We start from the raw sequence: 24,915 nt of genomic DNA, 5'->3' as shown, positions 1-24,915 counted from the left end.
TTGGTAGTAAAGGTGCTCAAAAAATTGCACACACCGAAGTTGAGCCTAAAGCAAGGTAACTGAGCAATAAAAACAAACTCGCACTCAGGTCATTCAGTACCAGTATTTCATCGACAGCACATGGGCTGCCTTCATCACGAATCGGTCGAGTGACACTGCTCCTATGTCAATACACTCAGCCTTGCACTAAACTGGTTTACTCATTCAAAATGAATACCTGCTCCGAAAACAAAGTGAAATGCTTGTGTTTACCTGCTGTCCATTGGGAAACCTGAAAAACTTCGCAGAAAACTTCGTTAAAACGCCACATAGCCGCGCAACACACGTGACGCCCCGATTTAGCCCTCTTCGTCTTATGCTTGGTCGGCCTGGTCTCCTGCGTCTTCCGTTCGTCGCACGCCTGATCAAGCTTCTCTGTCTTATCTTTGCCATCTTCACACTTGGGAAGACAACCGAAACAGGTGACCAAGTGCAATCCGACTTGTGATATCGCTGAGCGAGTGGCAAGGGTAAGCGGAGGTAAGCTGGACGGACGCACGAAGACAACCGCTTCCCGCGGTTCGCCCGATATCATAGAGTTTCTCGCTACAACACCTAGAGGGAAATCTGGCACCACCGTCTATGGGAGTTTCCTAAGGGGCGCTGTGCCGTCGTGGGAATGACGGTATATGTGTCTGTGAGGCTTGTGTTTGCTGGTGTTGTAAGAGGCTTCGTCTAAAACGTGGACATGGCTGCACAAATAACACGTTTATTTAAAATAAGATCTTCATAAAATGTGTTCATTCATGCACATTACATCTTCCGGTGAAGTTTACTCACCTTCAATGCATGACCAAGCGAATAAAAGCAAGAACAGACGACAAACTGTTTCAAAGCAAGCGCGAATCTTGTCGTCTGTCCTCCAACTTTAGCGACCCACTGATACTTTTTACGCATCATATAATTGTACATGCACTAACAAGTTCTCATAGTTAAACAAGACATGTTTTTGTGTAATAATAAAGCTAAAACAGCTATTTATGTGCTGTCTTAGTAGAAAATGAATCATTGTGACAAACGGAACGGTGCTTGTCTGGCTCTCCTAGAACGATGCCAATCCGAAGTCTCAATATACCGACATTCCCATGCATACCACAGCGCAGCAGCGCCAGATTTCCCTCTAGGTGATATAGTGACAAACTCTATGCGCGATATAAAATTCACAAAAATAAAAATAAATAAAAAGTTTGGACGTCCGGCAACCGCTTGGAGCGCGCATGTTCCTTGAAACCGAAACTATAGCACTCGCCTTCCGGGGCTTGGCTGAACGCTTCGCTACGCGTTGCACAGAGTAAGCGAGTGACCAGCGATCATACTTCTTCGCTTTAGGCTACCGCAAAGTACAGAACATCTACGTTCTAAGCCCCTTGTGCGCAGCAAAGGCAAATCTATCGCAACCCAGCAGCACACGCGCAAACGATTGCACAGAAAATAAGCAAGAAGATAGTGGCTGCACAGAGGAACTTTACTGAGTAAGAAACTGGACAAGCCGCTGCTTCAAAGTGTTTTCCAAATAAAGAAAGAAGAGCAAAACATACTGATACTGATTCAATTCATAAGAGGAAAGTTTGGACAGTTTTGAATACATATCTAGCGCCGCTTTTAGTACAAACTTTGTATATACGCTGCTCGCGCCATTTGGACAAGGCGTAACGAGCTCCGAAAGAGATTACATGTACTCTGAAGCTCTGGCCAACACTTCGTGTCGTTCGCCCAGTCACCGCCGACGATATCCGCAGAAAGATAGGTTTGCCGATTTGAGAAAGAGAGATGTGCCGCCCACAGGATTGCCGCAAAAAAATATTTTGAAGGACGCTTAAGCTTCTCCCTTGAGAGTGGGACGCGATAGTTTTCAATGACCCCTTACTGCTTTTTATGCTTCCCGGCGACTGCAGCTTATCTAACCGTAACTTTTACCGAGAAACGCTGGCTGCGAACGCTATAGACGAAGGCGAGCTTTCTGGTAGAAACGCGGCCTCTTGCGTGGGTCCATCTCCTGTTATTGTTTCGCACGTTTAATATTTCAGTCTGAGAAGAGCTAAAATAAAGGACATGCACTGTCGGTGTTCTTTTTTTTCATTATATTTGTTTGTGGGCGCCATTCTCAAAATTCCGAGTAATAACGTTTTAAAAAATGAAAGACAAGGTATGAACAACTTTGGTGGTAGAAATGTGGTTGGGCATGCGTGGTTCGGAAATTGGTCCCGAATTCTTTTTGCCGAAGCGACGTCCAACGCCGACGCCGACGCCGGATTATCTGCGACACGGTTTTCTTAACGCTCTCGCCTTAAAATGTCTGTGCGAAATACTGCAGCACCGGAGGGCATAAAGGGCAGCTGCAATGATAGTAGCGCCATCCCTCGGTGGTTTCTTCAGCCATAAACCGTCAGAAAGGTTACTTAGCTTCCTTTCGTCCTAGTGAAGCAGAAAGACCCACTATGCATTCATAATCATGGGACGCCCAACATTTTTACGCTACCCACTAAGTTATTCATAGCATGTCATTGCAATTGCAGTTCTTTGCGCTGTCGGTGAACCTAAGGTCGCAACATCGTGCCTCCAGCGCTGCTGTTGACTTCTACGTCTCCGTCAGTCCTTAAATGGCAATATAACAAGCGCCAACACACTAAGCCAACATGATGGTACAAATCGCACAGGCTAAAATTTTTATTCACGGAACCAATGCCGCATCGTTGCACGCACCATCATCTTTACTCGGCACCTCAAGGTCTGGGTGCACGCCCGAGGCCACGTGACGTGAGGTCACGTGGCGTGGACACAAGACCATTGTTTCGTCCAGACGACGCTAGAGGGCCACGCTCCCGCTCGGGTCGGTCACCGCATCGGTGGCGATGCGGCTGGTAATTTCAGCGGAAGAGGTACATCTGCGTGAAGTACGACACTTCCTGGGTGAACGAAGGCGGGTAGTTGTATATCAGAGCCTTGCGTTCCTCTTCCGCGTCCTGGAAGCGATGGCCGTTCAGACGGGCTGCAAGATTGAGAGATCGCGGTGACGACATATCACGACGGGAGCTTCTGCTCAACGCATTTGGAACGCGGCCGATAAGTAGCGGCGGCTGAACCGATGATAGGGACTTTATACGGGTTGTGCTCTCAATCCCGAGGCATAGGAAGCCACTTTGCCATATTCGGCGCACGGCGACCACCTTCACCTCTCTTCCGATCCTGACTGATTTAGTGTCTCATAGAGTGAATCATTCATTCTTTCATTCATTCATTCATTCATTGAGCTTCGGTTTGACGCATCAGGAATACAGCTGATAAGCAGGGGTGACTATTATTAGAGAGTATTAGGGTGAGGTCCCCAAATCCCAGCATAGACAGTCACCACATTAAGCCCTGTCTCAATCCTAATTGGCTGATATGATTTATTTATTTATTTATTTATTTATTTATTTATTTATTTATTTATTTATTTATTTATTTTAAGACAGAATGGAGCTCCACATTAGTTGTGGCCACGCAAGGTTCTCAACATGCACCCAAATCGCGATTCACTAGAAGTTCTGCAGTCTACCCCCATCACAATGATGCCAACCTGACAGGGAGTCGAACAGGCAACCTCCCATTCGGCGTCACGCCACGGCCACTGAGCCATCGCGGCGTGTACCATCTGATTGCGCCGTTCGTCACCGTCTGTGATAATCGAGCTCGCCCGATAAAATTCAGTTGTGCCTCCACGCTTCGAGTCAGCAAGGATCGAGGAGGCGTATCGCAGTCGCACCTTGCTCCACAAAGAAGTTGGCCAGGTACTGCGAGAACAGCGCGGTGTCCTTGTTGTGGTACAGGTGGCGCCGCCCGGGACTGTCGTTGCCCCACTCGAACACCGCCATCTCCGGATGGAACTGGACGGCGAACACCGGGGCCGAGATGGCTGCAAGTATGGCGCGAGCATAAGGACTCCTTTGAAGAATTAGTATTTTAACGCGACAGCGTTAAGGAGCTCGTGTCGCAGAAAAGCCGGTGTCGTCGGCGTCGTCGGCGTTGGCCGTGAGCGATAAATCCCAGAAGGCACTTCATGAATAAAAAACATCTTGCAAGATGGGCTGGGTGGGAATCGAACCAGGGTCTCCGGAGTGTGCGACGGAGACTCTACCACTCAGCCACGAGTTCGATGCTTCAAAGCGGTACAAAAGCATCTCTAGTGAATGCGGTGTTGCCTTCAAAACGAGCTGTTTCTAAGGCTCTTGCGTGCGTCGCTTGCTCAGGCGCACATTTCGTTGCCGCGCCGAACGCGGCGCTGCTCGACGCTCACCGCGTCCGATGCGGGGCGCGTAGTCGCTGCGCCGTAGCCCACTGTCTTACACCCCTTGGCGGGTCGACGGGAACGCTGTCGCGTTCCACTCTTGAAGGCGAAGCTTAAGCGTCCTCCAATTTTTTTTCGTACGATATAGCAAGCTATACTTCATGTTTGCCCTGATATGTGAAGCCGCTCTTGCGCGTCATACGCGCCTCCGAGATTGCTGGTCCCGCAATTTTTCTGCTTCCGGGTGGAAAGCTAAGCTTAGTGTCTACAGGCGAGTTCTGCCTGACTACACCAACACGTCAACGGTGGCACTCGGTAAGGTACACTAATAATATACACACGCACACACGGCGCACGCATGTAGTACGTGCGTGTGCGTGCGTTTTGTGTGCATTTTCGCGCGCCTGTGTCTGTAACGTGCCTCTATCGGGTGTGCTACAACTACGCCCTCTAGTACGACGTACCAACAAGCCCAAAATGCAATCCTAGTTCCCGTACGAAGTGGACCGTAATGTCTCGGTAACTGCGCCGTCAACCACAATACCTGACCGCGGTAGTTCACCCACCTTCCAAGCTCGAGACGAACTGCACACCTCGCAGGTCGTTGTTCGTAGACAGAATTTTGAAGAACCTGTCCAGCTTGAAGGCCTTGAAGGCCTGTGTTGCAAATAAATAAAGCAAGGAATGAATGTCCAGCTTGGAGGCCTTGAAGGCCTGAATTACTAACACAAAGAAATGAAAGAATGTCCATCTTGGGAGGCCTTGAAGGCCTGTATTGCAAATGCGTAAAGAAAGAAAGAAAGAAAGAAAGAAAAAGAAAGAAAAAGAAAGAAAGAAAGAAAGAAAGAAAGAAAGAAAGAAAGAAAGAAAGAAAGAAAGAAAGAAAGAAAGAAAGAAAGAAAGAAAGAAAGAAAGAAAGAAAGAAAGAAAGAAAGAAAGTCGCAGGGAGTAATTTCTTCGTTTCTTTCGCCGCACATTCTCGTGCCCGCAATGGCGACTGAAAATAAACTATATGTTCGGGGCGCGTGTTCACAGATGCTGCAACGAGTACGAACCTTTAACGTGAGGCACCAGTAGTGGGCGTTGTACGTCATCGGCTTGGAGCTGAGTACCTTCTCCAGGTGCTGCGGGAGACTGCGGAACAGCCGGGCACTGCGGAAATCTTCGGTTTCCGGTGGGGACACAAACCGAGAATAAAGAAACAAGCCACAGATTCGCGCGTCAGATACATCGATCAGTGAAAGTCCGAGTGTCTGGCAATGCTAGGGAGCAAACAATCGTGTCAGGAGTTATAAGTCTCGGAGGGCGCCCACCGTGACAGCAGCCGCAACACCCCCGCGGTGTAGTATCCCTACAACCCACCGTCCCCGAGCATGTGATGGGGAGAGGCCCTGAACAACTTCCCAATGCACTTGTAAGCTGTATGTGTATGTGTGTGTGTGTATTAGTCTCTCTCTCTCTCTCTCTCTCTCTCTCTCTCTCTCTATGCGTGTATGTGTGTATTCTGATCTCTGCTTATGCGTACTTTGATGAGTACGCAACTCTCCCTGAGCACTTGTGCTCGGGCGTGTGTGTGTTAATGCGCGTGTGTGCGTGTGTCCTCAGAGTACCATGATATCTTCCTGCTTTCTCTCTAGAGAGAGACTGCTTGAGCAATCGGCGCCTATGGCATATGTACCTTTGGTGAAGTTGAGTGGCATGCCGACGCCCTGGGCCTGGCACTTCGTGAGCAGGTCTTCGCCGCCCACAGCGACTCGCGCCAGAAGCTCCAAGCCGAGACAGGTTCCCCACAGGGGGAAGTGCGTCCCGTTCCCGTACGCCTGGGGGAGCACGGTGTGATTGATTGATTGATTGATTGATTGATTGATTGATTGATTGATTGATTGATTGATTGATTGATTGATTGATTGATTGATTGATTGATTGATTGATTGATTGATTGAGTTCATCTGGCGTGAGAAGCTTACGCTGTGGTGTGAGGGAGGCCCCAACTAGATCAGTTTGCCATGGAAAAAGGACGGGCTGAGTGAGTGAGTGAGTGAGTGAGTGAGTGAGTGAGTGAGTGAGTGAGTGAGTGAGTGAGTGAGTGAGTGAGTGAGTGAGTGAGTGAGTGAGTGAGTGAGTGAGTGAGTGAGTGAGTGAGTGAGTGAGTGAGTGAGTGAGTGAGTGAGTGAGTGAGTGAGTGAGTGAGTGAGTGAGTGAGTGAGTGAGTGAGTGAGTGAGTGAGTGAGTGAGTGAGTGAGTGAGTGAGTGAGTGAGTGAGTGAGTGAGTGAGTGAGTGAGTGAGTGAGTGAGTGAGTGAGTGAGTGAGTGAGTGAGCGAGCGAGCGAGCGAATGAGTGATCGATCGAGCGAAAGATCTGTCTGACTCACCTCCATCGCCAGATCATAGAGAATGGTGCCAGCTCTGCCATAGCTTGAATTGAGGGCGTCCACGTCACCGCCGGGAAGCAAAATGCTGTGGATTAGGATGAAAATGTGACGCCAAAAAAAACAAGGACCACCAAATCGCGAGCTTACGAGTAACCCTTTGCGCGTATCGCGCTGAAACTATTTATCTACATTAACAAAAAAAATAATAGATGAACACTGCCTGTATTATCCAGCGAAACCTAACAGTACAAAAAAGTATTGCGGCAGAAAACGTCCAACATTATTGTCAAAGACTTCGATAGAGTTTCTCGTGAAACGTTTTTTTTGTCGTTTTGTTTGTTTGTTTGTTTGTTTGTTTGTTTGTTTGTTTGTTTGTTTGTTTGTTTGTTTGTTTGTTTGTTTGTTTGTTTGTTTGTTTGTTTGTTTGTTTGTTTGTTTTGCTCATCCGCACTGTCATCGGTGAGTCTCAAGAATTTACGGGTGCACCAGCAGGCACAAGAAATGACAATCTCGCTGCCAACCACAATCGCGAATGACACGACGACGCAGCGTATCTTGTAATCACTGCGCCTCAGTTAAACCTCCGTAGCAACTTCCACTATCCCTACAGTATCCTGGGGACGCATTCTGCGGGCCACCGCTTCCGGCGGTAGTTATCGCCTCGGCCGTCAGGCGCACGCCTATTGGCTGGTCGAGCGAAAAATTGGACGAGTTGATTGGCTGGTCGAGCACTATACGTCACGCGAAGGCGAATGGTATCGCCGAAGTGATCGTCGCAGAATAAGTCCCCTGGCTGCGTCGTTGTTGGAATAAGCTGCCCCATCTAGCTGTCACACTCGACGTGAAGTAGTCTGTTGCGACATGGGACACTATTTCTTTAATATATTGAAGGCTTTGACGTAGTAGTTCTGCGGAAACCCGCAAGGTGGAGAAAAGTAATGAAAGCCGCTCAGATGGTAGAGCGGCTGCCCCGGAAAGGCGGTGGTCCCGGGTTCGAGTCCCGGACCATGACGAATTTCTCTTCAACTATGAGGCTTTTCTTTCGAGGAACCCGTACGGGTTTCCTTTGTAGCAATTACTACAAACGGGTGGATGTTTGATTTTCCCTTTATTCATATTGAAGGCTATAGTTACTACCTCAGTCGCGTTGGCACATCCATTCGTGGGCATCGGCCGAGAGTGGGCACGTACATACCCTATCACACACGCACTGACAATTGGGCACCTGTCCATGGATCCGAGCTGTCTGCTGGGCCAGACGACAGCAGCGCCAGGAGCAAGTGGTCTATGCGGGAACATACCTAGCGGACCCGCGCTGTCCGCCCGGCGGGACAGCATTCAGCACATACCTGTAGTGGCCCGAGCTAGTAGACAACTTAGGTCCCTGGGTATGTGACAGTTTCATTTTTTTTTTTAGATCGTCCAACCGCATAATGTGACCGAAGTAGAAAAAGAAAGCTATCACAAGGCTCGATGTGGTATGAGGTAAATAAATGCGACGAGCATACAGACTACGCCGGGTTTCAAACGGATAAGCAGTGTCTTGAAAGCTGAGTGTTTGTGCTTCGTAATTGTATAACTTCATATTGTATTGTATTACTTGTATTAATTGTATTGCAATTGTAATTGTATAACTTCAAACTGTATAACATAATTTGTATAACGATGTCTGAATATGGAATGAGTTTTATCTTTTTGTATGCGTGGATTTCAGTGAGTGCTGATTATAACTCACATATATTTTATAATTTGCTGACTGCCACGTGAAGTTGCCAGTGCGGGGGCCTGCGGCCTTGTCAAGCTGCAATGCGACAGCTTTTTCTGTAGGCCTCCGGCATCGTGTTTTTTCGGATGCAAATAAAGTTATTATTATTACAAAGGGAATAACGTGACGTCAACAGGTTCTCTGGTGACGTCGGTAGGGAAACAGAGCCGAATGGGCCAGGGAGCGTCCTTGGCATCCAGGGTCCGCTATTCGGGAATCGGAGCTCTGTACCACGAAGAAAAATGTACGTCTGTATGTATTGAACTCAATTCTGGGAGTTTACGTGCCAAAACCAGCATTTGGTTATGAGGCACGCCGTACGTGGTTGGGGACTCCGAATTAATTTTGACCACCAGGGGATCTTTAACGTGCCTCCCCAGTGCACGGGACATGAGCGTTTTTGCATTTCGCGCCCCATCGAAATGCGGCCGCCGCGGCCGGGGTTTGATCCCGCGACCTCGTGCTTTGCAGCGCAATACCACAGCCGCTAAGCCACCGCGGCGGGTTTTATGTATGTATGTATGTATGTATGTATGTATGTATGTATGTATGTATGTATGTATGTATGTATGTATGTATGTATGTATGTATGTATGTATGTATGTATGTATGTATGTATGTATGTATGTATGTATGTATGTAACACTTTTGCCATGTATTTTTCCACCTTTGTGAAGGGAAAATAAATGAATGATAATGAGGATAATGATCATAAAGATGCACGCATAATAAGTCATGGGAGCTAAAAATCGTGACGTCACGAAACACCGCGGAAGATAAATGAAAGCGGGAAGAAGGCTCTAATCGCCGCCATGTTGGAAGTCGTGAATACAGGGCGTCCGTCTACTCCCTCTGCGATTGTTTTGCGCGCGCAGATATAAAACCCAGTCCGGAGAGCGTTTGACAGCGCCATTCGGGGCCCTGGCGGCAGACGCGGAACATTCATTTGAAACCATGGCCGCGCCGCTGCGCGTGGGGTCACGTTATTTCCCCCATTTAGCCATCAAGGTTGCTCGATGCATTTACATACTCACCCATTCACGGAATTGAAGATCTTGACATAGTAGCTCCGTTCACGCTCCACGCTGGAACAAGTGGAAAAAAAATTGGCTGTTTAGCTCGGTTAAGCCTGGAAGATTGCGAAAGCAATACCCTTGGCTGCACCTTGGTTCGGCTGATGGTGTGGACACAGTTGCCCTTTGTTAAACTTATGGCTATTCATCATCCGACATAGCGCAAGGCAGCGCGCCGACCACTGCGAGGAGCCGAGCTGCAGCCCCATTTATCCTCCTAGCGTGACGTCACACCAGCGAGCGCCCTCTCTCGGTAGCGCCGCAGCAGTGGCGCGCGAGGCTTCGCCTCCGCCATCGATGCCGCGAGCTGGGGCCCCGTCTCTCGGTCTGGCGTGACGTCACACGGTCACGTGACGCGCAGCTGCGTAAGGAGGCGCCACGACCACCGATGGGCCGAAAGTGCGAGCAGTATTGCTTTCGCAATAAAATTGTGGGGAGGGGGCATGCACATTGGAAGAAACATTATGACACATCCACGGCTTTTGAAGACGGAAAGGCGGGCGTAGTAGTGAGCGGACACTTCGCTTGTAACACAGCGTCTCTGGTCCTTCCCCACAAGTTTATGAACGTCAGTCGCAGCATTGGCGGCAAGAATACGCAATGTCTCCAGCAAGAAGCTTCGTAAAGTATTACTTAATAAGTTGTCCAAGTCAATTAAGATGCACGACGTCACGCGCGTGATTCGCTTCGCTTGTAAAGAGTGTGCACGTGTTTGTACATGTGTGCTTTTTGTGTGTATGTAGAGCTTAGCGTCATCGATATTTTAAAACAAACGTACGCCAATGTTTCCTTTCTTTCGCCCCCCCCCCCTCTTTTTTTCTAATTTGGTTAAAGCCGAGCAAGCATGAAATATTTGCAATACGCTTCACATTTGTAGGCTTTATACAACTCGTGGTAAACATCAGCTTCAGCATGATAAATGATGGCTATTATTGCGAATAAAACCGCTAGAGACACAGGGCGGAGGGAGACGTCAACACGGGGCAGTTATTGTCGTCAAGGTCTATCAACCGTCCACTCCTCCAGTCGAAGCCACTAGGCCTTCCGGGCCGGGCTGCTCCGCTGCTGCCGTGGCGACTCTCTACCTCTCTCCCTCCTTCTATCTCCTTCACTCCCTTATCCTTCCCCATGCTGGCGCTGAGCCGTGCTCCCGCAGGGGTCGCAGAAAATAGCGCCAGCCTTTCCTCCTTTCCCTACAAGAACCACTTCTCTCTCCCTCCGTCGTGTGTCTGAGGCGTTTTTTTATTTTATTTTATTTTGTGATACTGTCAATCCCATCAGGGATTTTTACAGGAGTGGGTTAGAAGGGTCTGTAGACATAGTAGTACAGGCATTGACATAAGAATACAAAAGGGCACTTGGCAAGAGTAGAGTTTCATGGACCTATGTTAACAGCAATAAGTATGGCAAAAACATAATATGGCAAATATGGCATAACATGGCAAATAAGTATGGCAAAAACATGCACAATGTCTCACCAAGTGGCCTATAACTTTAACATAGCTACTATGGCATACTCTGAAGCGCGAAAATTCACTCTCGGATGGACAAGCGTACTGCCACGCAACGCGTGCAAAGTCGATCCAAATGTGTCGCCACACTCTTAGAAAAATTTACACCCTTTGGGGCTTATCTTGTCCCACAACAATAATCGTCATCCGTCTTGCCCGCGTTCCCTTTCTCTAACGCGGCGAGCCCGGTACTTCCCGGTCACGAACTGCATGCGCGTTATAAGTGTGACGCAGCATTCTCGACAGGAAAGTAGCGAGCGCCGAGTTTTCAGGAAAGGAAACGCAAGCAAGGCAGATGACGATTATTGTTGTGGGACAAATTTACACCCCAAAGGGTGCAACAGTTTTAAGAGTGCAGGCTGCGGGGAGAAAAGCGGCTCAGAACCAATCGTCACCGACATCAGCAAGGGCGGATCTACGAGTGAAGAAAGACCTTATACGAGTGGCGATTGAAGCGCCATTCATGTGAGGAGGGAACAAACATTGCGAAAGGATAAAAAAGACATTTCAACAGGAAGAGACACAGTTGGATTTCATTCATAAGATTCCCAATCAACGTTGCATGCGTGCGGCGAGAAAACAAAAGACAACTCTCTTTTGCTTTATCATCATCAGTAAATGCCTCCACATGTCGGCCTCGCCGACCGCCTTTAGCTCTATCCCATTTCCGCGGCGTGCTGCTGTTTCTGGTGCTCTTTCTCTCCCCCTACTTTCATTCCCTACCCCCTGTGCAGCGCGGTTGAGGTGTCCTCTGCTGAGAGACAGTTACTGCGCTGCACTTTACCCAAACCTTTCCTTCCCATCATCAAGAATCTCCTTCTCTCCTCATCAGCGGCCACTGCAGAAGCCGGCGTTCACGCCGCTATCAAACGTGATGCAATGCAGCTATCTCGAGGCGCGCACGCAAAGTTAACTTGCTACTACACAGCTACCATGACACGTCGCGTCGCTTTGCTTGTCAACGTTCTGTCCGAATTTCGGTGGCGCGTTGTTTGCGAGAGGCGTGTTCCATTGTTGCTCAACGCCCTCAGTCGAAAATAGCCAGTTTGCAACCGCCAGATAACTGCACTCTTGGGCAAAGTTACATCCTTTGGCTTGCGCCTTCTGCCACACAATGATAATCGTTATCTGCCTTGATGCGTTTCCTTTCTTTAACGCTGCGAGCCCGGAACTTTCCAGTAACGAGCGGCAAGCGCGTTATCAGAAGGGGCACTCCAAAGGGTGTAAACTGTTCTATGCTGATAACGCGCGTGCCGTTCGTTACTGGAAAGTACCGGGTTCGCAGCGTTAAAGAAAGGAAACGCATCAAGGCAGATAACGATTATTGTTGTGTGGCAGAAGGGGCAAGCCAAAGGGTGTAACTTTGCCTACACTCTACACTCTTAAAACGGTTGCACCCTTTGGGGTGTATATTTGTCCCACAACGATAATCGTCATCTGCCTTGCCTGCGTTTCCTTTCTTGAAAACTAGGTGTTCGCTACTTTCCTGTCGAGAATGCTGCGTCACACTGATAACGCGCATGCCGTTCGTGACTGGGAAGTACCGGGCTCGCAGCGTTAAAGAAAAGAAACGGGGGCAAGACAGATGACGATTATTGTTGTGGGACAAGATAAGCCCCGAAGGGTGTAAATTTTTCTAAGAGTGTACACTCCAAAAACTGTTTGCACCCTTTGGGGTGTATATTTGTCCCACAACAATAATCGTCATCTGCCTTGCTTGCGTTTCCTTTCTTGAAAACTAGGTGTTCGCTACTTTCCTGTCGAGAATGCTGCGTCACATTGATAACGCGCATGCCGTTCGTGACTGGGAAGTACCGGGCTCGCAGCGTTAAAGAAAAGAAACGGGGGCAAGACAGATGACGATTATTGTTGTGGGACAAGATAAGCCCCGAAGGGTGTAAATTTTTCTAAGAGTGTACACTCCAAAAACTGTTTGCACCCTTTGGGGTGTATATTTGTCTCACAACAATAATCGTCATCTGCCTTGCTTGCGTTTCCTTTCTTGAAAACTCGGCGCTCGCTACTTTCCTGTCGAGAATGCTGCGTCACATTGATAACGCGCATGCCGTTCGCGACTGGGAAGTACCGGGCTCGCAGCGTTAAAGAAAAGAAACGGGGGCAAGACAGATGACGATTATTGTTGTGGGACAAGATAAGCCCCGAAGGGTGTAAATTTTTCTAAGAGTGTACACTCCAAAAACTGTTTGCACCCTTTGGGGTGTATATTTGTCTCACAACAATAATCGTCATCTGCCTTGCTTGCGTTTCCTTTCTTGAAAACTAGGTGTTCGCTACTTTCCTGTCGAGAATGCTGCGTCACACTGATAACGCGCATGCCGTTCGTGACTGGGAAGTACCGGGCTCGTGGCGTTAAAGAAAGGAAACGCGGGCAAGACAGATGACGATTATTGTTGTGGGACAAAAAAACACCGCAAAGGGTGCAACTGTTTTTAGTCTGTAAGAGTGTGTTCACTTCAGCTGCCTTCGTGCGGCTGTGCCGGCCAACGTGCTTAGTTGGCGTCCGACGGTGTGCAACCATCAGCGCTCAACACCCACAAAGCTTTCTTCGGCCTGCGACGAAACGGAGTCCCGTGAACGGGCGCGATTTTGGACACGCGTACGGCTGAACGTCTCGCTGCATCGCTTTCCGCGCAAAAAAAAAAAGGCTCGAAACGCCCACACATAGTCGAATTTTGGGACATTTGAATATACAGCTCCAGTGGCAGCGGCCACAAGAAACAAAGACTAATTTCGAGCCTTTGCCAACAAAAATGACGTCACTTCTGCGTTCTACTGAAATGTTGTCACATCGTTGTTGTTGTTGTTGTTGTTGTTGTTGTTGTTGTTGTTGTTGTTGTTGTTGTTGTTGTTGTTGTTGTTGTTGTTGTTGTTGTTGTTGTTGTTGTTCCGCTAAAAGTGTTCCCTCATCACATAGATGGCGCTAAGCCTGACGAACCGCCCGATGAGGCGCCATGTATTGAACGCGTGGGCTTCTATGGAAGCTTCGCTACTAGACGTATTTACCTTGCATGCGTGTATGAAGGCCGCGCGCGAGACTACATTTAGCTTGCGTTTTGTGAATATATATATATATATATATATATATATATATATATATATATATATATATATATATATATATATATATATATATATATATATATATATATATGACACATCCTTTCAAGAGGATGTGTCAGCGACATAAACATGCATTTTACTAGCGACAGACGTTCCGCAAAGTGAGTTCAAGCAAAAAGCCTTTAACCGCTTCGCCGCCGAGGAGGCTATGTAACATTACATGTTATATAGCCGACCTATGGCTTCGTCGCTGTTCTTACAATATGGGAGCCACTCTGGCGCCAGCTTGCTCGACGAATTTCACGTACGACGCGGCGATGTACGTCTGGTTCTGCACTCCACATGCCTCATCACTGCACACTTCTTGGGCCAGAATTCCTGCAACCATAATCGTGCCAAACGAGACAGATTAAACGCACCTTAGGTTAAAAACTAAAAAAAAGACTAAATGCGGGGATTTTTCCACATGCCGAAACCACCAACTGACAATGAGGCACACCCGTATGCAGTAAGGAACTCCGGAATAATTTTGACCGCGGGTATAGGGTTATTTAATGTGCACGAGCTAGTTAGGGCGCGAGCTAGCGGTTACACGAGCGCTTTTTTCTTTCTTCATTTCACCCCAATCGAAATGCGGCCTCCAATGCTGGGATCGAAGCCGTGACCTCGATCCCAGTAGCGCAACGCTATGTAGTTACCAAGCCATACCGCGGCGGGTTAGGTTAAACATAGTCACGTATAACGGAGGGTCAAGCCTGCGCCTGAACGCATTACAGTTTACGGAATGCCGGAAGGCCCCAAGGTCACAGACGCGCCCAGCAACGCTTGTCGCACCGTATTGCGTCGCTGACATCAACTAGAGCGCGAAGAATAATAACTGCAGAGAAACACGTCCGAAAAGCTAGGAAAGAAAAGACTTTCCAAAGTCGCGGTGTAGGAGTTCAAGATAAAACAAAGCGATGTTGCGTCACTTCCCTATCTGGAGACCATGTCCTTAAGCTCCCTTTAAAGCCTGCTGAGGAGACTGATCGTGATTGGTCTGCACACGGACTCACCAATTATTGGCCGGGAAGTCGCAAGGACGCCCACCACGAGAGCCGCCAGAATTGCGGAGGCCATAACGAGTGACCGGTGCAGGGGCATGACGATCTCGATGTTTTTCACGGGTCCGTTGCACACGGCTGAAAAAAGAACGGACAACAATTTGCCCGATTTTCTCTAAGCTAACACAAAGCATCGGTACAGCGCCCCCCCCCCCGAAAAAAAAATTCACTGACGACTATACAGTAGTCCCTAATGCGAAACTTGGGCACAGCTCTATAGACCTTTTTCATCCGCGGTGTGGCAGCAGTGCGTGCATGACCCCACAGAACTTCCGGTCAGTCATTTTCGAAGGTTCAGTCAGCCAAGAAAAAAAAAGTATTTTGCCACATAGTATAATGTAGGCACATATTCTTGATGTTTTCAGATATAAAAAAACGTGCGCCGTATGTCGAGCTCATGTATACGCGTTTTTTGTTGCATTTAACACCGCAATTCACTTGTCAAACACTGCTGCACTGCAACAAAACTGGTGCCAGATGTAAGGTCCTATAAATTTTTAGGCTATTCTAACTTAACTTTCTACGGACTGTTTAACCGGAAGTCTTCTGGGAACTATGTTTGTAAGCATGAAAAGGGCCTATACGTGTGCTCATTTCGCGGCTGGCGCGAATAATATGCGTCGTGCGTGCCACGTTGCGAACGGAGCGAAGTGAGGCGCGACTGCCTCGCCAATCGGGAGGACCGCGAGAGGCAGCGCGTGGGCGAAGCGTCGGCGCGATTCACGCAGCACCCGCCGCAGAGCGGACCTCCCAGACGACGGCGCGCGCGCTACTCTGGCGCCATCTCGTAGCCATGCATCGCCGCCGCCCAGCCCGTCTTGCGCGGCGTCGCGCTTTCCTTCTCGCGCCTTCGCCGTATACCCTCCTCCTCCGCTTACCTCCTCGCGCTCTCTTCGCCATCGCGAACTTTCATCTCCCAAGGGGAGTATGGTAGCGCAATTCAAAGACGGGACAAGACACAAAGGGACACACACAGCGCTAACTTCCAACACTGTTTATTGTCGAAAACCAGGTCAACAACCGAAAACAAAAGCGAATCAACAACCATTACCGGTAGAAACAAGTGCGAACTCACTAGACTTATAATAGAAGCCGAGCAGATTGATGCCCTAGGGGATACATGTGTCAGCAAACCATCATTGGCTCTCTCTGAAAAAGAACTGAAATTTCTGCGCATGGCCTAACTTGTCACAAAATGTATCGCTATGATTGTTAATCTGTTCACGTGGATGTGACTCATGTTCTTTGAGTGTATAAGTACGACCTGGTTTTCGACAATAAACAGTGTTGGAAGTTAGCGCTGTGTGTGTCCCTTTGTGTCTTCTCTTGTCCCGTCTTTGAATCGCGCTACCATACTCCCCTTGAAGATGCATTACCAACAAGCCCACATTGCAACCCTCGTGAACTTTATTTCATCTCCCGCTGAGCTCCGCGTTAAAAAAAATTTAATTACGGGGTTTTATGTGCCAAAACCACTTTCTGATTACGAGGCACGCCGTAGTGGAGGACTCCGGAAATTTCGACCACCTGGGGTTCTTTATAACGTGTACCTGAATCTAAGCACACGGGTGTTTTCGCATTTCGCCCCCATCGAAATGCGGCCGCCGTGGCCGGGACTCGATCCCACGACCTCGTGCTCAGCAGCCCAACACCATAGCCACTGAGCAACCACGGCGGGTGAGCGCCGCGTTCGCTTTCCTCCTTCGCTGTGCTCGTTCTCTCGGTAACGAGCGACGACGTCGAGGCTCGCCGCAGGAACGGGTGGTTAGGAGCTGCGCTCTAGAGACTAATTAGATTGCGGGGTTTTATGCGAAGCATATTACGAGGGCTCAACCCAGCTCCTCAGGCGCGGCGGTGTCGCCTTCAATACCACGTGACACCGTGACGTCACGACAGAGGAGAAACGGCGCTCCAACTCGCGCCGTCGCTCGCGGCATCGCCCCCCGCATCGGACGAGGTGAGCGTCGAGCAACGCAGCGTTCGGCGCGACAACGAAATGTGCGCCTGAGCAAGCGCCGCACGCCTGAGCCGACGCCGAAGACACCGGCTTTTCTGCGACACGAGCTCCTTAACGCTGTCGCGTTAAAATAAAGGCTAGTATGCTTCGCATCCTGGGCTTAACCTTGGCTAAGCCACAGCCATTTTTAATGGCTCTAACCGGCGCAGTGTGTTACCAAGGACGCCGGAGTGTATAGGGCTCCAAATTATTCTTTTCCACTTATACGATACTTCAACGAGCACCCAAATATAGGTGCACGAGAACGTTCTTGAGTTCGTGATATAAATGCCACCACCGGTACTCGAACCCGAGGACTTGTGTTCTTAGCCATCGCAATGGGTGTCGTGGGTGATACGTTGTATTAAACCAGCGGATTCAACTGGCTTGCTGCCTCGGGCATCACAGTGATCATTGAGCAGTGCGTGCCATACTTAACCCCCTTACTGCATGATTTTTTTAATGCGTTAGCATTAGGTGTGTGGAAGCGGGAAAAAAAGTGTATGTGCTTAAGGTGCGGCAAACAGGTCATGTGGTAGAGGTAGAGAGGGTACGGGAGAGCTTAGAATAGCGCGTATCTGTGTGCATGTTATACGTATGCATACGTATGTGCCTATATATATATATATATATATATATATATGTATATATAGTTATCGCCACGGTCGGTGGTCTGCTCCGGACCTTCCCTTTCCGAAGAGGCAGCTGGTCGTGTGGCGAGTGAGCTCCTGAACAGCACTTTGCGTTGTAGCGAACGCGGCTTAAATCCGGGACATCAAAAAGGCACGGCACGATGCTAACGCATTTCTCTGGCATTTACGGCTACATCGCCGCTGGATGTTTTTTTTTTTCTTGCGAAGAAACGAGGCAGGCCCTCCTTCACGTCAGATATGCCCGAACAAACTTGCCTTTCATAAAAAAAAATGACAGGTTGAGACTTCACATATTAATCTAGAACGCGTAGTGATACACCATGCGGTTACGGCTCCATTTGGTGACCGTTCGCGAAGACGTTTTCCATTGCAGACAGCTCGTAAAAGAAAAATATCACAATAGTTAAAGAAACTTGAAACATATCGCTTTAAAGAATAGAGTGCATATATATATATATATATATATATATATATATATATATATATATATATATATATATATATATATATATATATATATATATATATATATATATGCAGGACTCATTGAACCAGGCAAGGGTTAAAGAGAAATCGCCATGCAGGAGCTGCCGTTCTCCAGAGAAAGGAACGCCCGTCCGCTCATGGAAGCCCATTTGCAAAAAAAAAAACACGGGAGGACTTCGAAACTAGAGAAAGTAAAAGCTCGCGACTTACGTCAAGGACGAGTGACAAGGCGGGAAAGCGACCGAGATGTCGAAGCGACGTTCTCGGAAGTTTATCGGCGACGCTCCGCGGTGGACGCGATCCGAAGTCACACGGTATCCGCCGTCCTCGCCGCTCGGATTCTATATCGGCCGTCGACGGCTGCAATCGGAGCAGACGATAAGACACCGACAGCGCACGAGTGGCTGACAACGTGCCAAATAACCGATCAAAAAAAAGCAGATTGATATACAGCTTATCGGTTGTCCGAGGACGTTGGTCCCCTGTATACTTTTCTTTTTGTTCCGCTCGGATTCTATCGGCCGTCGACGGCTTCAATCGGAGCAGACGATAAGACACCGACAGCGCATGAGTGGCTGACAACGTGGCAGATAACCGATCAAAAGAAAAAAAAAATTACCGACGATTACGTTACTTCCTAATGCGAAATTTGAGCGCAGCAAATAAGCTGTTTCACCTTTTCGATAGATTGAGGCAAAGAAATCGAGCAACACATGTATGCGCTATCACAGAATTTTTTTTTTCACACGTATTCCTTTAACAAAGACTCCACTAACAGTTCTTGACAGTCATGAAGGAAGCTTTGTGGTCGGAGAAATAGACTGATATATGTTCGACTTGGTACACCAATGCTTGATTCTCAAAGACGAGATCTATACAAGTGCCTCGCGAGGTTGTCACAGCCGTGGGACGCGTTACGAGCGAGAGGAACGGGATGTTCTCCCGCATAAGTGTTAGGAATCTGATTGCCACCGCACAGGGCGAACGGCAGCGGCAATTTCGGCTCGGGCGGTGCACATATACAGATCCGCCGCCACCGATCTGGCTCTCTGATTGCCACCGCACAGGGGTTGCATTGGAGGAGGAGCGAAGAAAGGAATTAAGTTCGAGCCGGCGCTTTGACAACCGGAGACTCGCAGGAAGAGGGGGGAGGGGGCGGCGTGTACACCCAGCGGCAAACGATGGGGGCAGAAGCGCGCGCAGCAAGCGGACAACACGATAAAGGGAGGAGGGAAGAGATAGCAGCGACTGACTGATGCCGCTGACGCCGATAGTGAGTCAACCCCAGCTGCGGAGTTGGTTTCAGGGACAACGCCGCCGATGCCGACACAAACAATATGATACCCTCGCTTCCGCAGCGCTAAGGACCAGGTCTAGCCGTGGGAAGGTGGTCACGTATTCGTCGACGTGCCGGGGCCTACGTGAAATAACCGGCGCGTCGGCAACTGAAGAGCACCCTATCCGCCACACAAGAACAGGGGGGGGGGGACCCTTTCCTCCTCTTTCTGCATGGCGGCGACGGTGTTCTATGCAGTCACGTTATCTTGACTCTCTAGCGGCGTCAGCGGCATCCAGCGGTATCAGTCGGTCGCTGCTAGCGCTGGGGGGATGAAAGGGGGGCGGAGCTGGTTACGAGGCCGACGACAACGACGACGACGACGCGAAACCCAGGAACGGACGCCAAAGAGCTGCGCTCTAAAAAACAGATTGATGTACAGCTTATCGGTTGTCCGCGGACGTTGTTCCCCTGTGTACTTTTCTTTCTGTTCGTCAGCGTTGTCTACGAAATGCGTATGTCCATGTAAACATCCTATAAGTCTACATGTAATACGTTGAGCGAAACGAGAACAAGGTGAAAGCAGATGCCAAGGTTTCGAAAAGTGGAGTTGTCTTTCTCAAGGAAAAACAAGAGTCCACTGGTCGAAGCGTTGGTACCTGATGTTTATCTTGTTCTCGTTTTGCGCATCGTCTTGAATTTCCATCTCCCGCATTCCTCGTTGTTTTCCCTGGAAGTCCGCATTTAGACAATTTAATGAGATGCGTGTAAAATGTGTACCCTACGGAGAGGCTCCGTATTCCACGCCAATAATTTCGCATCCTTTCCGCGCAAACATACGGAATCTGCGGACTCCGTATCTGTAATTTTCGTAAGAATAATCACGAAAACATACATGGAATTATCGGAGCACATGCGGAACGTTTCAGTATGGATATATTTAGACGTAATATAAGCCTACATTATAAATTTAATGAGATGTGCGCGAAATGCCGGCGTAGCCGATCTACATGTTTATGCATAGTTAACGAATGAGCTAGCTTGCTCCGTGAACACCTGGTGAGAGGCCTTCGACGTGAGCCCGAGAAAACGCTGCCGACTGTCCAGAGGTGTACACACGCTCGGCTCCAAATGTTTACGGACCACGGGATCCTAGAAGAAACGTTCAATTTCCGGGCAGCCCGCAACAATGGTCAGTAAATGCCGAACATCACAATGTTGTTCACATATATGGGAACAGCAACAGCCCGGCTTTCTTCATTGACAAACCACTAGACTTGTATACATACAAGTATAGAGGCTGTAAATGCGAATAGCTAGGCTGCGTTCTGAGGCCGCGCAGATATTCAGCGTTTTTTTTTTTTTAGGTCATGGTATCCCGTAACATTTTTGTGGTTGACTGTATATCTGTTCGCCAGGAAGAAACACCCGCTCTACATGCGCATCTAATGATCGCCACCATCGTTAAACACACACTCGCCACTCTTCTCACGGTGGCACACCGAGGAAAGAACATTCACGGTGTTAAATCTGTCGCAAAGTATACATGCGAAATCGTTCGTGCGCTGCCAATTAGACCTTTTTTTTTCTGTGCACCCAAGGCAGGTCCAAATAAGTTGTTCGAACATAAAATGAGCCAATTACTGCGGGGCATATCTAAAGAGTGCCAAATCCATGTTCTTTTTTTTTTTCCTTCTGAATACAGGCTATATAGTAGGTTATTCACATTTTATAAGTGCAATGCAGCTTTGAGGTGCTTTGATGACACGAGCACACAGAAAAAAAATTGCTGGAGCAGGCTCGACCATGTTGTCAGTACTAAGCAACTGCGTTTTACTCCACCTAGCTTAAAATTGGCTTGGCCCCTTTTAGAAAGAAAAGAAGAAAAAATCTCCTCGTATGTCGTTCGGCTGTGCGGTGCAGTTCCCATAGCATACGATCCTCGCACTCCACACATCTTTCCTCGTATGTTGTTCGGCTGTGTGGTGCAGTTCCCATAGCACACGATCCTCGCACTCCACACATCTTCGATGGGGAGCACAATATTTCTTTTCTCATTCCCACCCAGGGTGTAGAAACTTACACGGCATACCATATAGTAACTGCCCTCAAACAGCGCCTCCATAGTCAGCCTGGTGATCACGGGCAATGTATATACCCCGTACACTTTTGCCGAAGAGTGTACACACGATATCCGAGAAGCCTATGGCGCGCAAACCGCTATCTCTGCCGTTAGCTTCTACCGTGACGTCAAGATGCTGGCAACCCTCGAGTTGAGGAATCGTCCGAGAGTGTGTAACCACACCATTTCGGGAACGGAAGACGGGAATCAAAATGCTGGGTCACGCCAACGGCCACTGCTCTAAAGACGGCACTCTTCCGTAAGACAGCCGGCCTTTGCCAGCGTCTTCAACGCTTCAGAGTGCGTGTTCATTTAATGCGTGCGGTGGGCTTCCCCATCTTGTGTTGCACATATGCCCTTTCATGTTTAATCGCCGCTCCCTTCCCCTCTCTCTAGTGAATGGTAGAGAACCGTGGGCGTTCTCATCCGATGATTCACTCTACTTATGTCTTTTTTTTTCTTTCTCTCTATCTCGTCTTCAAATTATAGAGAGCGGCATCTGGGCCACTGTGTGTCCTACTGACTGGATAACTGCGAATGTTACCCGCCGTGGTTGCTCACTGGCTATGGTGTTGGGCTGCTGAGCACGAGGTCGCGGGATCGAATCCCGGCCGCGGCTGCCGCATTTCGATAGGGGCGAAAACACCCGTGTACTTCGATTTAAGTGCCCGAGGTGGTCGAAATTTCCGAAGTCATTCACTACGGCGTGCCTCAGAAAGTGGTTTTGGCACAATAAACCCCATAATTTAATTTTTTAACTGCGAACGTTACCTAGCGAAAACAGGTAAGCTTCCGTATGAACTGTCACTGACAGAAATAAATATAAACTTTCAGAAAAGAAACTGCGATTTCTGTCTTCGGATAAACAAAAGGATAAAGTGCACGATGTATAGGCGAAACCAAGGACGCTCAATCCTTTTTTAAGTTTACTTCCTTGGGCGAAACAGAACCAAGAAAAATAACGTTCATAGCAGCGCCGCTTCTACGGGGGAGGGGGGGGGGAGGTTGTAGTACAGATTAAAAAGGCATTAAATGCTGGAGACGCCAAGCTCAAGTGGGACACAGAAACGAAAATTTCAACGGCCATGTTTTACTCAGGTTCTGGCGTCATGTTGTTGTAAGCAACAAACTGACATGTAGTGGCTAGGATATTCGATTTTTTTTATTTCGACGAAGACACTAATAAAACATGAAAAAAATTCTACACACGTTGTGGTTGAACAAATTTTCAGGAGATGTCGCAATGATGTTGTTGCCAGCCCCGCCAGTACTGTACACATACCCTTTCATGTTACCCTAGAAGCTGATCACGTTGCCGCACATTAGCTCCACCGCAACACGAAAATCGTTGCGGAACTCTCCTGTGCAGCTTCGCCAGAAAGTCACTTTTTTGTGGCGTGCTTCATTGTAAAATAGGTTCCTCAATGTATTAGCTAAAGAAATCGCGTGCCATATGAAAAGTAGATAAAATATTGATTTTTCAAAACTTTCCTTAAAGCTTAGTTCGTAAAAATTAGGTTAGCTTTTGAGGCAAGCTGTTAAAACATGGACGGTTTTCTATTAACCCACCACTGCGACATTACTACGACTACGGAAAATTGCATATACGTCGTAAGATTGCCATCACAGCATATTACAGTGTCGCTCACAGCGACGGTGGCCGACTTGGCTCTGACTGTTTGTCGAACGCAACGACTTCGATCAAGGTGTCGAACGACGGGGAGGTTCTATGGTTCCCACACGCCGTTGTGAGGAGAAAGGGGGCGGTGTACAGCGCCTGTGTGCCGACCTCCGGGAGCCCAACAAAGCCATCTTCGTGAACCGATTTCCTCTTCCGCATGCGGAGGAGCTGTCGCAAAACTTGATGGGGGCTTGAATAGACCTGACTTGAAGTTATTGGAGTCCACGTATAACCAGGTCGAGCTGAGAGAGTCCAGCCGTGGCCCGTGAGTTGATCGCTTTCATAACTACAGGGAGGGTTCGTTTTTATATACAAACCAGTGTGTTTTGGTGTGGCACCCGCACCAGTAACTGTTGAAAAATTAATGGAGAACTTTAGGTTAGGGGACGCAAGCGGCACCCATGCGTTGGGGGCGGCAAACCACCGGGTGTACAAAAGAATCCACAGTAAGCACAATGAAGTTGCGTCCTCGAACGCTTGGGTGCAGCTTGAGTCGTCTAACCTAGAGTTCTCCATTAGTTTTCCAGACGGCTTCAGAGGTTCTTTCCGGTTTGTTTATCAAGCTTTCTCTGTCTTTGCTGGCCTAAATTTCCAAGCGATAACCTTTTTTTTTTCTATCTGTACACATGAAGGTATAATGAGGCTGTGTATAGTGACTGCGAACTCAGTCAGTCAGTCAACAAACTTTATTAAGGTGTCCTAAGGAACTACTAAGTCGTAGCTGCGGGCCGCCCCCACGTTGAACTGTTTATATATATATATATATATATATATATATATATATATATATATATATATATATATATATAACGCAATATTTTGTCGAGCGTCACTATGATGCTGCCGTGTTGCCTGTATATATACAGCCATCGAACGACAAACACAGTTCTTATCCGCGCATGCGCAAAGGTTCGCGAACACAACTTTCACTCGCCACGTACCTGCTCGCAAGGCCACGACGCGTCGCGGTGGCTAGACCACAAACGCGCACGAGACGTCGCTTCCTCGATGCCCGTGGTCCATGGCTCGGCCCGGGCCCACGCCAAATGGGCCTCCCTTTCGCCTCGCCAAGCTCGACGGTGCATATCCTACGAACGCCGTCCGCACCACGCTCGCCTCTGCGCATGCAGGTCGATCCATCGGAATTTCGACATGGCAGCCGCCATGTTGCTTGCCCGGTTGCTCCTTAAGCCCGTGGCGCTTACCCACTACACTCCTTTTTTTTTAATGTTCTCGCATTTTGGGAGTGCACGGACGGGGCTGAGAGAGAGAGAGAGAAAAAAAACATTTATTCGAACCATCGAGGTGGTTGCTCTTGATGTCGAGTGGGTGGTGTCCTCATTCCAGGACTCCACTGGCCATGGCTGCTCGACGTACTTGCTGGACGAGAGCTTCTTGTCCCGCCAGGGTATCGCCGGTCAGCCGTGCCTCACGGGCGTAGTCATATATCGTGTCGAATGATACACCTCGCGTAGAACAGTGTCCCGTGC

The 24,915-nt window shown here is 48.6% G+C and overlaps 1 protein-coding gene across 1 annotated transcript in view; it reads right to left on the bottom strand.

The window, feature by feature from the left end:
* Positions 1-24,614, bottom strand: part of LOC139049291 (uncharacterized) — a 66,767-nt gene extending 42,153 nt beyond the window's left edge. The window contains exons 1-11 of the mRNA XM_070524669.1: positions 24,367-24,614; positions 18,557-18,706; positions 15,164-15,289; positions 14,369-14,486; positions 9,478-9,528; positions 6,679-6,763; positions 5,985-6,126; positions 5,362-5,468; positions 4,873-4,963; positions 3,785-3,934; positions 2,912-3,028 (exon numbers count right to left, since the gene is read on the bottom strand). Of these exons, the coding sequence (XP_070380770.1) occupies positions 2,912-3,028; positions 3,785-3,934; positions 4,873-4,963; positions 5,362-5,468; positions 5,985-6,126; positions 6,679-6,763; positions 9,478-9,528; positions 14,369-14,486; positions 15,164-15,251 (949 nt within the window). The 5' untranslated portion in view covers positions 15,252-15,289; positions 18,557-18,706; positions 24,367-24,614. The remainder of the gene's footprint in view (positions 1-2,911; positions 3,029-3,784; positions 3,935-4,872; positions 4,964-5,361; positions 5,469-5,984; positions 6,127-6,678; positions 6,764-9,477; positions 9,529-14,368; positions 14,487-15,163; positions 15,290-18,556; positions 18,707-24,366) is intronic.
* Between the last annotated feature and the right edge of the window lie 301 nt (positions 24,615-24,915).

Source organism: Dermacentor albipictus, chromosome 8 (genome assembly GCF_038994185.2).
Source record: "Dermacentor albipictus isolate Rhodes 1998 colony chromosome 8, USDA_Dalb.pri_finalv2, whole genome shotgun sequence".
NCBI lineage: Eukaryota > Metazoa > Arthropoda > Arachnida > Ixodida > Ixodidae > Dermacentor > Dermacentor albipictus.
The sequence above is the reverse complement of the archived record's forward strand: the minus strand, read 5'-3'. Positions and strand labels throughout refer to the sequence as shown.